The 17,246-nt window shown below is 32.2% G+C and overlaps 1 protein-coding gene across 50 annotated transcripts in view; it reads left to right on the top strand.

Annotated features, from left to right (window-relative positions):
- The window catches only part of PPFIA2 (PTPRF interacting protein alpha 2), a 505,598-nt gene that overhangs the window by 387,391 nt on the left and 100,961 nt on the right, over positions 1-17,246 (top strand). For 33 of the 50 annotated variants that reach the window (XM_063786935.1, XM_054664543.2, XM_009425928.4 and 30 more), the window contains 6 exons: positions 927-1,073; positions 2,100-2,234; positions 7,632-7,715; positions 7,970-8,101; positions 9,661-9,723; positions 14,014-14,105. In XM_063786935.1, the coding sequence (XP_063643005.1) occupies positions 927-1,073; positions 2,100-2,234; positions 7,632-7,715; positions 7,970-8,101; positions 9,661-9,723; positions 14,014-14,105 (653 nt within the window). Of the gene's footprint in view, positions 1-926; positions 1,074-2,099; positions 2,235-7,117; positions 7,205-7,631; positions 7,716-7,969; positions 8,102-9,660; positions 9,724-14,013; positions 14,106-17,246 lie in introns of all 50 variants that reach the window. The other 17 variants (XR_010148373.1, XM_009425927.4, XM_054664538.2 and 14 more) reach the window with 1 other exon arrangement.

The following is a 17,246-nucleotide window of genomic DNA, read 5'->3' as shown; positions in this document are numbered from 1 at the left end:
TAAGAATAAGTGATGAAATGATTCTGGATAATAAGATATGGAAACTATAGCCATTTCCTCAATTCCAGGATCCTTATACAAAGAAGCTTCCCACATTCTCAGGAAACAATTCCAGGCCAATGAGCCTCACTTCTGCACTTGATTTTCACCCAACATCTTGTCAATAAAGTAGGTTATCTAACTACCAATAAATTTCCATGTAAGCTGTGAGTAAGGTAAAATTATCTCCATATTACTATCTATAAATTCTATTATTTAAAAATTACTGTTTAAAATATTATCAATGCCATGATTTTCTCCACTTGAACTTGATTTTTTCCTATATTTATGTGTTCATGGACTTCTTTAAAATCTTATGTAATTGAAACATACATAACTAGGTAAATGGCTAAGTTTCTAAGTCAGTTGGTAAACTTGTAAATAAGATCCAAATGTACTATTTTTTTTTTTTGGCCTGCCCTTTTAACCACAGAGTTCCTCTTTCTTAATGTGAAGGTAAGAATACGGATGGTATTTGTTATCTATTTGAAGATTGCTTTACAATTTAGAACTGTAGCCACCTTTTTAACAATTTTATGATTTGCAACTCTACTCATAATTGTACTTAATTTTACTGCATAATGAACTAATTTATCTGCCACTTGTCTTACAAGAATGCCAGTTCTACAGTAGAGAGTTTCAAAAGCTACTCCATTGCATTCTTAGACAGCAGAAAGCTTTTGGTTAACCGAAGATTCAAAAATAATTCTGATAGCCAAGTTGGGAACATGCACCTGCAATCTCACATTCGTTCAATGAAAAGAAAGGAATGAGTATTTACTTCAAGAATGCAGTAGTTTTTATGTTTCTTTTTTATTTAACTAACAAGACAATAATTAAACAATCTGAGAATCTGATTTGCTTTTTTTTAATTATTTTAATTGTAGGCCATGGCACAAAAGGAAGATATGGAAGAAAGAATTACAACCCTTGAAAAGCGTTACCTCAGTGCTCAGAGAGAATCTACCTCCATACATGACATGAATGATAAACTAGAAAATGAGTTAGCAAATAAAGAAGCTATCCTACGGCAGGTTCAGTATCTCTGTCTTGGTTTTCTTCTGGTCCATGCGTTCTCATCATTCTCACAAAACGGAGTAAATAAAATAGGGTACTTCTTGACAGATGTTTGAGTAATCATTCTCTAAAATTTGAAATTCTCTAGCAAAACAAATACGATTTTCAGTGTGAAATTTACTTTCTAGAAAGATAAATTATTTATCTTAATAGTAATACAAATAATGACTCTGATTTACTTTTCATGTAGGCATGAGCCAGAATCTGTGCTAAACAGTTTTCATGTATTACCTCACTTAATTCTAACCACCACCTATGAAGTAGGTAGCGTTATTGTAGTAAAGACACTACAGTTCAGAGACAGTTAGACTTTCCCAAGATCATACATCTACTAAACACCAGAGCCAATAATGGAATACTAAGTTTATTGGGCTCTAGAGCAGAAACAGGCAAACTATACCGTGGGCCAAAGCTGGTTGGTTGCCTGCTCTTGTTAATAAAGTCTTATTGGAACACAGCCATGCCCAATCATTTAATCATTGTCTATGACTGTTTTTGTGCTACAACACAGTTGAGTATTTGGGATTGAGGCCATATGATACAGGAGGCCTAACATTTTTACTATCTGACCTGTTACAGAAAATGTTTGTCAACCTTATCTCTAGAGCCTGGATCATCATGCTACATTACCTCTCCAACTCCAGTCTAAATACCATGATTTTCAATATTTTGCTACGGTGGTATATCTGATGTCTTAGTACTCAGCTATATTCCCTTTGTTAAAATGTATACTCATGAGTAATTTCTTTCCTTTTTGCTGCCAGTGGTAAGAGCTTCTTCATTGTTTTAATGTGCTGAAATGTATGAAGGAAACAGATAAGCAATATATGATAACAAGACAACAATCAACACTTTGCACATTTAGGTGTGGTAGTGGCTGATTTAAATCTAGAATCATGGCTGAAGTGCAAAGCCCCTGGCGACTGGTGTTTGCTATCCGAACTCTGACTCTTTAAGTGTCTCTGCTCCCATTCCCATTTCAGATGGAAGAGAAAAACAGACAGTTACAAGAACGTCTTGAGCTAGCTGAACAAAAGTTGCAGCAGACCATGAGAAAGGCTGAAACCTTGCCTGAAGTAGAGGCTGAACTGGCTCAGAGAATTGCAGCCCTAACCAAGGTACTGCACTAGAACAACTGGTCAACCTAGATATATTTGTAGAAAGGACTTGTAATCAAAATGAAATGTGTTAAGATTTTCTATAGGCTTTATGAAAATTAAGTTTATTTAATCTTCATTATATTGATCTGTTATTAAGTTAATTTTTTTCTTGTCATACATATTTATGCGAGCAGGAATAATTGTTATACAAATGTGATGATCCCCCTGCCTATTTAAACATTAACAAAACAAGTAAAATTTCATGTCATTGTTATAGTTAATTTTCCATGGTAATATTTGTATAATAATCCTGGAGATAAACAAAAAAAGATAATGTTATATGAGACATAACAATTTAACAGGCTTCACATCAATTGCTATTAGAAGTATAGAGAATATCATAACTTCTTGATTCCTCTCCAACTACAGTATAAAACTTCTTAGAAGTGGGAAGTTAGACTTATAAAATTCTGAGGTCTAAAACAATTAAAAATCAGAAAGCGGCTTTATAGTTGTAATTTCATCTGAAAATTAAAATCAATAATACGCTGAAGAGTGTTCAAAATTTTCTGTATAATATGGCCGGTAGATTCTGCAACTATCTGAATATTTTAGAATTTTACAAGCATTATAATGTTAAAAAGAACTATTCTGACCTCTGACAATCAAACAGAAATGGCATCATTTCAAAGTGTATATATATGTCACAAGTTATATAAAACTACATTTTGTCACTAAAAGCATGTTTGACATTTAATATGATTTCAAAAATAATCACACAATTTATATTTTTATACAATCATTAATATTTGCTAAGTTTTCAAGGCCACTACAATAAGTGAGTATGATAGGTATCTGGACTTTAAGTTTAAAATTACGGGATTAGGATTTACCCAAAATAATTGATGCAGCAATGAATTAGACACACACATCTGATTTTCTAAAAAAGCAAATAATTAAAAATGAACAGTAGACTGATCTTCCTGTTGGTTAAAATAGGACAATTAACCAGGTAATGAAAGACAAACCTTTGACGGCGTAGAGCAGGATTAGAGAGCATTTAAATAGTTGCTTGTTTACAGAGTGTTGGAGTAACTAGTTGGATAAAACTGATTAAGATGGGATTATAATTTGGATCGTTCTGTAGTCACAAACCATACCAGTAAACCACTCTGGCAATTTCAGGAATATGTGATTTCTAAGATAAAGATTAATTTATCATTTAATTTGAAAAAATATTTAAACATGTTCATATTATTTCATTTTTTCTTGCAAACACAGATCTTAAATGACTATAACCTAGACTAAGATATGCATAATTAGGCCTTTCATCTAAAGAACATAAAGGACTTTCAAAAAGAGTTATCTTTTTCCATTGCACTGTTTTGGGGGGTTAGATGAGTTACTGAATAAGAAAAATAACTTTTGTAAAATTGTAGCTTAAAATAATTATCAATATTATCTTGACTAAAACACAAGAAAATCTGCAATTTCCCCCAAGTAACACAATTTACAATTCAGAAAATCACTGCCCCACATTAACCTTTGATAGACTGAGAATAAAAACAATTTAAAATATAATATTTGACATAAAAAACACTATATTAAATATTCCCAAGAATTATTGATTTAGAATATATAAAGATAACTGGAATTAGGTGCTTTATATTTTTTCCTCTTATCTTGTCTAGTCTGTTAAGTTGATATATATATATCTTGGGCACAATATTACCTTGGGCACAACAAATAGCTCCCCTCAGCTTTCTCCTCCCTTTACTGTCTCTGAACCTCTTTGATTTCATTTTTCAGAAAATTGGAATTCTTCCAAAAAGTCTTCAAATGCTCTAATTCACTCTCCTTTTTATCACTTTCTTTTCTGACTGGTGCTATGTCAACAACATATTTTAAATATATACTTTTTATATTATGACCATATTTTATTCATTATGAAAGCTCCTTAAGTACTGAGATTTTATCCTGAACACATTCCTTTTGCCTGTCATTTTTTTTTAAACATTTGAGGATCACCCTTTCATTCCTTTTCCCAAGTTTTGTGGTTTCAACAGCCTTGTACTTTTTCTTGTACTCTGTTCTCAAGACCTTTAGGGTCTATCTTTATATCTGTTTTTTTTTTTTTCTGTTTCAATTTGTTTCTGATATTTCCTTATTATGGATCATCATAGTCTTTTTCTGTTCATTAACCTTTTGACTACTCACTAAAGTAAAAATATTTCTTCTTAGCTTAAACATGGGTTCCTCCTCCTATATTTTGAATGATATTCTTAATAACCCCTCAGACATTTTATTTCACCAATATACATTTTTCTACTTTACTGTCACCTTTTTTTCTTCTTTTTTCTAGGTCTTTCTCTTTAAATTTAATTTCTTCTCCCTTTCTGAGTTTATTCATGTTCTCAAAACCATTTCTGCCTGTAGTTCATCCTAAAACTTTAGTATATTTTAAATTTTCTTATATCATATTAAGGAGTGAAACCAAGATAAACAGTTTTTCACCAAGGAGTATAAAAAATAGCAGACTGTTTCTGTGTGATCTTTGTATTTACAACAATTGCTAAAACTATAGTTTTCACATAGAATGCAAATCAGTAGTGTTGGTTGAAAATTGGTCCCAGTATATATTATTTAGATGGGATGTCTGAATGCATTCTTTGGTTGATAAACTATTTTTCTCCTTCTAATGTGTGTGTGTGTGTGTTTGTGTGTGTGTGTGTTTGTGTGTGTGTGTGTATAGGCAAAGCTTATTTATGTCTTTTAGAAAGTCAGAATGATTGATTAATGGTTATGGATACAACTAAAAGTTTTGCTTTGGCGAGTTTATACGCAATTAACCAATAAAGATTACTTTGGGCTCCCAGTCTTATGATTTATTATATCTACTTTTTAATTAAAATGCATATTCCTTTAGCAAGGACATAATTCATCTTGAATGGGGTATTTTATGTATTTCTAGTACCGATAAAATGTATCAGCAATAATAGGAATTTAAACAGGACCAAATTCTTATTTTATCTCTGAAAGGAATTTTCACAATTTTGGTGTTTTGTGTGTTTTTTCTTTTTAAGTTTGATGTGTTTTTAATAAGTAAACAGAAACAACGAGAAGTTTTAAAGACCTCTAAAAACTTGTATTTTTGAAGACACAGTTTTGGCAGCTGAAATATTCATGTCTCAAGTGTCTTGAGTCAGTCACCTAATTAATTTAAACACTACTAACTGCATGTTAAAATGTAATTTTGAAGGATCACAGATACCTTTATGAATTTATATTATATAATTTCAACAACATTTTGACCCACTTACTGTATTCTTAATAGAACTCTAAAATTTAAATAATTTTATTTAAAAAATTATGGCATTTGGGGACCATGATAACTCTGTATAGCTTCTAAATTGGAAATTTGAGGACGACTTGGAGGAAAGAAATTGGTTATTATGTCTTTATTATCTTCCACATTTATAAAATAAGAATATCAGAAGGAAAGCCTTACAAAATGTAAATGTTGAATTGTAGTTTGCATAAGCACACCAGAATTGAAATGTTAAATGTTTGCTTTCATAGATTAAATTTGAATTTATTGCATAAAATAGTATATATGCATCTGAATCAAATGAATAGGTTACTATTTCTTTTCAGTTACTGCATGACATATTTATATATAGTTCTATATTGGCATAAAGTGAGTTTCACTGTTTTAGAATGAGCTTATAAAATGTGACAGAATATGCTGTGGAGTTAAATTTGTAGTCCTGACATAGAATCCTTTAAATGTAATAATTACTTAACTTGCAATGATTAAAATGTTGATGTAACTTCATATGTAATCCTTGCATAACATACTAACAATTTTGCTATCAGCAATGTCACATGTGTTGAACACTCTGCACCTGTGGTAACCTGACGGTCACCTCCAAGACATGTATCTAACCTTGGCACTGGGCAAACATGAGCTTACAAGGAAACTGTGCTGCCTATTCACTTTAGGCACTATTTTGTTTCCACAGCAACAAATCAATGCAGAAACAGTTTGGGATTGGCCCCTAATGTCATTTAGGAGAGTCACAAACAAGATTTCTTGTTCTCACAGCATTGTTGTCAATTGATAATTTGAGGACGTTCAATCATTTTCATTTAAAATTTCTAATTAAACCTATCTGAGAGTAAGCCATTAAATTCTAGACCAATATCTGAGAGTGGACTGTTAGACCAATATTTGAGACCAAGTATCTGAGAGTAGGCCATTAGATTCTAGACCAATGACCATAGTGTGCATTCAGAGACCAGAAGTCATTTCATAAGTTTTCCTGTTGCTGAGGAAACTCAATCTTGCTTGAATTGGGGACTACTCACAATAAACTTAGTTTTTTTAATCTTTTTTCTACATAGCAAGGTTTAGAATAAATTTTGTTCCTAATTAATTATACCTGAGTCATTGTCTAGCATATTCCTCAACATTGTGAAACTACTGTTTCCATTATTTTTAAGTAATATAGACAAACAAACCGTAATACAAACTTTTAACAATCTATCAGAGACATATTCTGGTGTTTGGTTTCCCATAATTCCAATTATTATATAACTCTTTCAGAGTTGCTTTATTCATTCTGTAGTAGTCTTTCATTGCCAGCCATCACTAACCTTTCATATCTTAGGTTGATAGCTTTTTATTTTAGTATATTATTGTTTTTTTATTTAAAACCATCAACTGCATCGCGTTCACCAAATATCAATGTAGTTCTTTCCACATAAAATTCTGTCTATTAAAGTATTAAATTTGCTGTCACACTTTTCTTTTAAGCATTCTGTGCTATGTTCTGTTTGGTGTCAGTGTCTTTAGTTCTGATTTTTCAATTTTGTCCCTCTCCTTTTCCTTGACTCGTTAGTCTGATCCAACCTCTTCTACCTCATCTGATGATTATCAATATGTTATGGAAGCTAAACTACAAGAAATGATCTCCATACGTAGGAAGGTAGTCCTACTGGACTTTACTTTCTATTGCTAAATAGAATCCATCTAAGTTTTTCTTTTCATTTATAAAAATTATGTTACTTTTATTTATTGATAATCAACCATCTGTGCAGTTCAGTGCTTCAGGAGCTTAAGATTGGACAATGGCAGGTTTGTGTTCAAACCATGCACAGTCTGCATGTTACATTTGGCTGATTTCATTGCTCATAAATAACTCCAATGTTTTGCTGATGCTTGGATGTAACAGGCCTTTGTAGCTGACACATTTCAAGCAATGCTGTTCAGCTGCCTGTTTGAAGAAAGTTTATTTTTTAAAAACTATGTTTGCAGTTGGTAGTAGCTTGCTTTACATTTTATTTCAATTTATTTAGAGGAAAAGTGTTAACCAAATCTTACATTTCAGGTGTATTCTTCATATTTCTTAACAGGCTGAAGAGAGACATGGAAATATTGAAGAACGTATGAGACATTTAGAGGGTCAACTTGAAGAGAAGAATCAAGAACTTCAAAGAGTATGTATATTAAGAACTATTACCCCCCAATCATTGGTTTATGAATTCGTATTCTGTATATAAGAAGAAAGCCTTTAACTGAGTATGGGTTATATTTAAAACTTACAAATATGACCTGTTGACTTGAATAAAATGTTTCCACCACTTTAATCAAAACAGATGTAAAATTAAATTCAATTTAAAACTAGCAACACTATAAAAATAATCTCAAACAGTTTTTGAATGGATTTTTATGTCATTTTTTAAAATGTAAGGCTAGGCAAAGAGAGAAAATGAATGAGGAGCATAACAAGAGATTATCGGATACGGTTGATAGACTTCTGACTGAATCCAATGAACGCCTACAACTACACTTAAAGGAAAGAATGGCTGCTCTAGAAGAAAAGGTAAAACGATAGAAGGGTAAAATCACATGAATATTTTGCAATGCTCATGTTTGTTTTATATACAGCTGCAATCATTGTAATGGTCAGATGATCCATTTACTTAGTTTTTAAAAATGCCTGGTATATTCTTAGAAAGGAATGCATATTTTTTATTTAAAAAAGTGTAAGATCAAATTTGGGATGAATAAAAAATTTGCATGATATATAAATCTTTTATATTCACATGTTCATATGAGGCAAATGTATTAAAATATGCTGTGCTTTTATGATGAAAATATTTTATTTATCCTCTGCCTGGTATGCAAAATAAAAAAGTGATGAGACACAAGTCAATACTTTTTTGGGGGGGAGGTGATTTGAAATATTCACGTGTCAAGTGACTGATACCTACACACCAGTCTAAAAGTCAAAATTAAGTGAGTTTATATCATCAAAAGAACTAGTATCAATCCCAGTAGAGGGTTTAGGAACCCAGTATTTTCAGCTGCATTATTTCAGAAATAGTGCTTCTGTACAGTCTGCAATGTGATTTACAGTTATATATGTCTCATTGATAGTTGGCAGCTACCAGACCAGCAAGAGTTATGAGAGCTGGTTACCAATTCCAGAGCATAAATTAAGGTAGGGTATAAAACCCGGATGATCACATCATTTTAGAAATCTAGATTGAATGCCAATCACTATTTTAGCTAGACATTTTCCATTAGTACATAAAATAAACCAAAATAGGGAAAATGTTTTGACAAAAAGTTAAAGTAGTTTGATTAATTTACCCATTAGAAAGTAATAAGACATGACTTCCTCTCATACAACTTCAAATACATGGCCCCTATGCAATTACTACACTCTTAGTTTAATTTTATTCTATAACTTTGAAAAAGAATACATTATTTTAAATAATGCCTTATAGTACTTGTGTGTTTTGTAGAAAAATAAATAATTTTTAACAACAAAAATAATTTTCTGGCAAGGTTTATTTTAAGTATCTATGATGCCAACTTATTTCCACTGACTTTGTGACATGTAATATTAGGTTTCTGAATAGCTAGCGTTTGTTATTTCTCTAATAATTTAAGTATCATTATAAATTGTTAATTCCACATTGCAGTAGATGTCCAGAAAGTGAAATTTTTAAGAATATGATTTCATGATTTCTTCTTTCTTCAGACAATAGAAGTGAGTTCTTCTGAATTTTTTATAACACCTCTAAGATTTAGCTTGTTGCTCACTTTTTCTTACTTGAAGAATAACCAATAGTTTCTGATTTAAAATGTGGTCTGAGAAAAGGCAAACAGAAATAGCTTAAAATGCAATATTTATTTCATTTGTTCATTCAAGTGTTACAAAATAACATTTCCCATTTAAATTATGTATTTTTTTAAATGTGAAGGTCTCACATTTGAAAATTTCATCAAAGCATGGTTTCCATGGAAACCAAGAAATACCTGAACTAAGGAAGGAATCTAAGAGGATTCTTGAGTGATAAGATATTAATCAATATATTTTTAAGTATTTTATGTTTAATTTATTAATTATTTCTGCTATTTTCTTTTCTTTAGAATGTTTTAATTCAAGAATCAGAAACTTTCAGAAAGAATCTTGAAGAATCTTTACATGATAAGGTATAATGGAAACTTATGTTTTGGGCCCATTTTTCTATTTTTATTTTCTATTCCACTGATGAATGTTTTGTTGTAAAATAAATTTGAAAAAATAATTTTAGTATGCTATCTTTGTAAAACAATTTTAACTTTTTAAAATATGTGCAGAAAAGCCTACATAGAGAGGAAGAGCTTCATGAATCTTTGTAACCCAAATTCACCAAAAATTAGCACTTCAGAAACTCCCCCCAAATTAGTCTATACTCATACTGTTCCATTAAAGGATAATCACTATCTTGACTTATAACATTAAAAAATGGTTTTGCCTTGCTTTATGCCTTATATAAATAGAATTAAAATATATGCGCTAATTTATGTCAGTTTTAGATATTCTTTCAGTAGAAATACATTAAATACTGTTATAAATAGAATTATGCTAAGTTATATATGTCCAAACATAATCCTAGTTCCAAGGGAGCTAAAAAAATCTAACTGAGGAGAGAGAACACAGCCCTTACAAACCAATGAGGATGCAGGGTAGCAGATGCCAAGTGCCAAATTAGTGAAGTAGGCAGTAAGAGCTACAGGTAGGAAAGACCATGATATATTGCTGCTGTGAAGAAGACTTCAGGAAGGAGGGACTTGACTGAAGATTTAAGGGAAAGTAGGACTCTGACCCCAGGCTTTCAAACATAGTGCATGTGGCATGATCACAGGTGCTTGGTGGGGTGAGGGGATGGGTAATGAGTGTGACATTTTAAATAATAGGCACAACTATTTGGCTGGAATCAATTATTCCTGTTGTAGAGTATGTGGTAGAAGAGGAAACTAAGGGCAGATTGTGAAATTTTAATGGTAATTGCTAATAGTATTTTCCTTCTTCATTAGCCTTTAAAGTTATTGTTAGCAATTTTATCTTATTTTTTTAAAGAAGATAGGATTGCTAACTTAAGAAGTGATCTATAACTGTATGTTGAGAAAAGATAGAAGAAATGGAGAGAGAGAAGGAAGGGAAAAAGAATGAAGGAAAGAAGGGAGAGGGGGAAGAAAGAAGGGAGGGAAGGGAAGGGAAGGAAAGGGAAGAGGGAGGGAGGGAGGGAAGGAAGGAAGGAAGGAAGGGAGGGAGGGATAGTATGGGATATAGAAGGTATTGGAAAAGATGAAGAATAAAGGAAAGAGAACAATTATACATTTAACCCTACTGGATGCTGCATATTATGAAGCAATTAAAAATAACTAATTCTACAGTCAAGGTGTCCACAATCTCCTGAAAGATAGGTCTTTAGAACAATGTAATGTGGGGCCTAGAATATAGTATCTGATTCTTTCTGAGGTAGTTCACAAAGACAACACAGAGATTACATTTTTAGTAGCCTCTTAAAGACATATATGATCTTAGTAAAGGTAGAGCATTCTAAGTAGAGGATGAATCCTCTGCAACGGCACAAAGAAAATCAAGATGATTGATTTGATGAATCATCAGAAGTTTACTGTGACTGGTATGTATTTAAAGAAGTAGTTTTTGAGCAGATTGTGAATTTTGGACGTGATGCTGTTATGCATGTTATGTTATCCAAAGCTCTGTGTGCTCCTGGCAATATCCCCAGAACCCACTCCCCCACCACCTACCAAAGCCTTGTAACTCCAACAATCTGCCTAAGCAACCAAGAGTACTAATCATGCCATGCTTTGCATCCTTGCTTATGTCAGTCTCCAGAGAGAGTAAATCCCAGATCATATCTCATGTCTGAACTATCATCCCATTTAGATGGGCACATTCACTAATCTGACCACATCTTCTATAATTCCTCAAATTTCCACTAAACTAACTGTACTCACAGTCCATTATCAGCAAAACCCTCTGTAGGCTCAAACTCTTTTCTCAGTGTTTCCCTTTCCATCTTTATCTCTACAATTTGAAGTTTCTAGGTAGCTTTCCTTTCTTCTCTCTGATTCACCCCTAGTGACTTCATCTGATCTCCTGGATTTAAATACCATCTATAAATTGAGCACATCCAAATTTAGATTACCTACTGGGTCCTCTTCCCTGAGAGAGTTTATATATTCTATTGCCAACTCAATATCTCCATTTGGACACCTAGGTACCTCAAATGTAACATGCCAATCTATTCTCACCCCACTCCCACACATCAAACACCACCACCATCTAACCTAACACACCAGCAGTCTTCTCAGTCAATCATAATTACAATTTCTTTCTTTCTTTCAGTTACTCAGGCTAAAAAACTTGGACTTAGTCTTGACCCCTATGTTTGTTTCATATCCCACATCTAGTCCAATATCAAATCCTCTTATTTCTACTCTCACGATACAGCCAAAATATAGCCACTCTTACCCTAACACCATTCTTGTCCAAACCATTACTCTCTTGCCTCAAAATTTCCTCTCTTTTCTGACTCCCAATTCAACTTGACAATCTATTTCACAGCCATTAGAATGATCATGCCACTTCTCTGCTAGAAAATCCAGGAAACATAGCAAGACCCCATCTTTACGAAAGTAAAAATTAAAAACAAATTAGCCAGGTGCAGTGGTGCACACCTGTAGTCCTCCTAACTACTTGGAAGGCAGAGGCAAGAGGATTACTTGAGCCCAGGAGTTCAAGACTGCAATGAACTGTGATCATATAACTGCACTCCAGTTTCAGTGGCAAAGTAAGACCCTGTCTTTAAATAAATAAATACATAAATAAAAGAATTTTTTAAAATCCTTCAATTGTTGCCTATCTCATGCAGAGTAAAAGCCAGAGTTTGAAGTGGTTTACAACCTCTTTTAGGACTACCATTCCTGAGTTCTGCAATCATACTTTAAAAAAGTATCCTCTATTTGTCAATTTAACCTCTGCAATCCAGCCACACTGGACTCCTTACCTTCTACTCCATTTCCACTAAGAGGCGTATGCACGTGTTGTTGCTTTTATCTGCCATGCCTTTTCCTAAGAGTCTCATTTTTTAATTTCTCCTTTATTTAGGTCATTGTCCAAGTATCACTTTATTGAAAAACCCTTCCATGACTCCCCTGTTTTCTCCTTTCTAACAACATGCTATATTTCTATATTACTTCTTGTTTATTATTCATCTTTTCTACTAAATTCTAAATTGCATGAGGGCAAGACATTTGTCAGCTCACTACTGTATCTCAGGTGCCTGACACACAATAGGTACTCAGCGCACTTTTGTGAAAATAATGAACAAAGATATTTACAAATCAATAAGAAACTATTGAACATTTTAAAGCAACACATTAGTTTATTGTACATGTGTTTTGAAATTATATGTCTAGCAGAGAAATGTGTAGGAAAGAGACTGAAGCTGGTAAAAATCATTCAGGAAAAAGATAAAAAGGGCTTAGAGTAGGATGGTAGTGACGTAGTGAGAATAAAAAGAACAGAAAAGAGAAACATTGCAAAGGCCACATTGACAAAAAAAAAATGTGGTGAGAAAAGTTTGAGTAAAGTAAAATATCAAGCACTGGCCACTGGGAAGGGGAAAAACAGTAATAGAAAAATCTAGAATGATACATTTAGACCTGTAAAACAATATAACAGTTATAATCATTAAAACCAAATTGAATGCTTACATGAGCAGTTAATTAAATCTCTAAGACAACCCCTATCTTCATAAATTTATAGACCAGAACCTATAATGCCAATTTGAGAAAATTATCATTAAGTACAAATAATTGTGACAATATCAAGCTAATTGGTTATTAACTTTACTTTTTAAGGTGCACTCCAGCCTCAGTGACAGAGTGAGGCCCTGTCTTTAAATAAATAAATAAATTAATTAATTAATTAATATTTTTTAAAAAATCCTCCAATTGTTGCCTATCTCATGCAGAGTAAAAGCCAGAGAGTTTACTTTCCTTTTTCTTTCAATCCGATCATCTTTTTCCTTCACCCATATGTCCTTTAACCCTCATAGAATAATGAAAATTCTTCATTTACTGCATAAATAAGACATTTTCTTTATTTTCAAAACTGCATATGATTTCTACTCCGCATTTTTAAGTGACGTCTACATAGCTAGTCATAATTTTAATATTCCCACGAATTTTCAAATATTCAGGATTAGTGAATGCCAGAGATTGTAGACAAATTTTTATTAATTTCTGCTATCCACATTTTTTATTACAAGGGGAAAATTTTGGCATGCTTTATTATTATGTGTAATAACCTTTAATAAAAATATATCCTCAGTTTTTCCTTTTTAAAAAAATCATTAAGACTCATTTATCATAATTGCTTGCTGATATTACTGGCACCTGAGTAACACTGTTTTGATTTTTTAGGAAAGATTAGCAGAAGAAATTGAAAAGCTGAGATCTGAACTTGACCAATTGAAAATGAGAACTGGCTCTTTAATTGAACCCACAATACCAAGGTAACATTAAACTAAAAGCTTATCTATAATTCACTGAAAATCAACATGAATTCCCTTATGGTTTCATATGTCCTCAACTAAAATAAATCAGTACTTCCTATTGCTCACTAGTCATTATCATGTTTTGACTCTTCACTGATTTACAGTTTTTACATTCAAAAATAACTTTTTAACTTAGAGATTATTTCTGTAGATAATCAATAAAAAATTAAAATGTTACCTTTTGTATTCTGCATTTCATTATATATATAAATATATTAAAAGATTCTTAATTGAAGAAATTGAACTGTGTACAGGGAGATTGCATCTCATTCAAGAAGAGGTGTCAGCCCTTCTCTTTATATGTGTTCAATACAGAAATTGAATTCGACATAAAATTTTCTATATGTGTTCAGTGTAGAAACATGCAGAAATATGTTCAATGCTTATGTGACTAAACAAATATTATTGATTATGGTCACTTAGCATCTACCTATTTCGGTAAAGTAATTGCAAAAAAAAAAAGAGGAAAAGAGAAATGAATCAGATAAAAGAAAAGAAAACAAAAACTTCAAATAAATTTAGACATACTCATCTACTTTGATTCACTATCTCATCTTAAGAAAAAGAAGCAATGGATGGCAGCTTACTTGATAGATCATAGATAGATAGATAGATAGATACATAGATACATAGATACATAGACAGATAGATAGATCTATATGTTAATAATTCACACATAATTTCCTTTTGTGTTTGAGATGTTTTATTTAAAGTTGTTAGAAACCCTAAAAGGACTCACTCATTTAGTCACTTATTTACTAGGCAACACAGAATAATAGCAGCCGTTTGAAACTTTCCACTACCATAGGCTTTTAGTAGAAGTTCATCTTTCTTGGTGTTATGTTCATCTTTAGAAAGTTAACTCCACCAGAGGACGGGTTTGTATTTGTTTTGATAACTACCATAATTTCAACACCTAAAAAACTATCTTGCATATAGTATGCTCTCAAGATATATTATAGAATGAATAAATGAATATCTGGTAAAGCATTTTTCAGATGCTCAAATAAAAATTCAAATTGAAAAAATCCTGAAGTGTCTTAAATTCTTTTCAATATAAATGTAAGGAAAAACAATATTTAATATTTTAAGTACTTCCATACTCAATTGAATATGAGAAAAAGTTCAGCAGGCATAAAAACACTCAAAGAACTTTTACATATGTAAGTCATTAATTGAGAAAATCATTCTTATTTTTCACATTTTTAAGATTCTGATTTTTACATGTGAACTGAAATTATTATTTCAATGTTATGTGTTCACATGGTTATGATGATTATAATGAGGATGGTGGAGAAGGAGAAGGAGAAGAACTGGTAAAATACCAAGGGAGTCAATGCATAGAATAAGCATTATCAAATCAATAGATTAAATACATTTGATTAAGAATAAATGGCCATTTCCTTGTTTTTTTGACCTTATGTCTCAAAATACAGAGTTTCAAAGTGTTGTCTAAAAGTCTATCACTGCACTGAGTCATTATGGGCAGCCTAACAATGTGACATTTATCTACAATGAAGGATGATTTGGCCTATATAGAACAATTATTCTTTGAGCAACAGATTGTAGTGGAAGGAACCCTAGACCAAGAATAAGACAATCCACATTCCTAGGACTCACAGATAATTACAGGCTGCTTCATTTTGGAAACCTGTTTTCCTTAATAACATTCTAAATAAATACATATTTGTACCTAAATATGCATAAATGATATTTTTCTGATTATATCACAGGCTTGCTTTGCAGATAAAATAAGACAAGTAAGCAGTAGGGATTATATGTATAGTAAATCATATCACAAGTATAAAGTATTATAGAAATAATTAAGGTAAGCTAGCTAAACAGATAGAACTTATTATAATAAGTTACAGGATAACAATATTTATTAAACAACAATTATTTATAGAACATTCATGCTTCTGAGGACAAGTAATTTCGTAAAAACAATAATGGAAATAGGAGGTGCATGAGAACTCAGTCTACTAAGCTTTGATCTAATAGGTGGGGAGGTGAGGAGAGATAAGCTAAGGTGAGTGAATATCAGTGACCACTCTTCTCTCTTAATATCTCATCTAAGAAGAAAGTAAAATGAGTTCCAGAGTGACTAGAAAGGGCTTGATTTGGCTCAACTCTGAAAAAAGATAGACTCTGGGTAATTGGAAAGGACAACAGAGAACACTCCAGGAAGCAGAGCGATGGGTAATAGGTTTTCTCTAAAAAAATTCTTACCTGGCTTATTTATGCAAGTTCTTTAATGAGATTACATGCAAGAGTCACAGGAGATTCAGGAGGAGAAGCTACAGGGTTCATTGCTTAAAGGAACTGATGCCTATTTTGTGACTTACTTAGACCTTCCAAAAGCCTTTCAAAATACTGAACACCTAGAATGATTTAAAAATTGAACTACTATGATAATATTGCCTCTGTTTTCTCCTGTTAGAGAACTAGCTCAGAGAACTGGAAAAAAGAGGAGAGAGATGAGTTTGAGGACTGGTACAATAAAAAAGAATACTAGGAGCTAGAAGGGTAGATGGCAATAGCACTTTTAAACTGAGACCTTAAAACTGTTAACCACATGTGTTGAGACTGTTTTCAGGAGAACACAAACAAACAAACAAAAACAAAAGCATGTTCAAAGAAATGAAAAGAAAGTGTGAGTTACTGGAATTGAAAGAAAGTCAGTACAGCTGTATGAAAAGCTAGGCAGAGAGTACCTTAAAATGAAACTGGAAAGTGGCAAAGGCCCAAGTTATAGAGGGCCTTTAAGGACATTGAATAATTTTAAGCAGGAAATTGATATGATTAGATCTGTGTTTTGCTTTTTTTTAAAATAAATTATCTGGAGCTGTGAAATAAATCAACAAGAAAACAATGCTCCTAGGATGATGAGTTATAATGTTAGAAACTTCACCCTGATGCCTAAAGGGACATTAAGGTAAGCAGCCACAGGAAAAAGGAACCCAGACTGATCACAACAAGACAGTTTAAGCCTGTCTTATAATCATTTTTTTATTTATCATCTTGCCAGATATTTATGAAGTGCTTATTATATGCTAGGAATGCCTTCCTGGACATAGGAAGGTGACTAAAATCTGATCT

The sequence above is a fragment of the Pan troglodytes genome, chromosome 10, assembly GCF_028858775.2.
Source record: "Pan troglodytes isolate AG18354 chromosome 10, NHGRI_mPanTro3-v2.0_pri, whole genome shotgun sequence".
NCBI classification, from domain to species: domain Eukaryota; kingdom Metazoa; phylum Chordata; class Mammalia; order Primates; family Hominidae; genus Pan; species Pan troglodytes.
The sequence above is the reverse complement of the archived record's forward strand: the minus strand, read 5'-3'. Positions and strand labels throughout refer to the sequence as shown.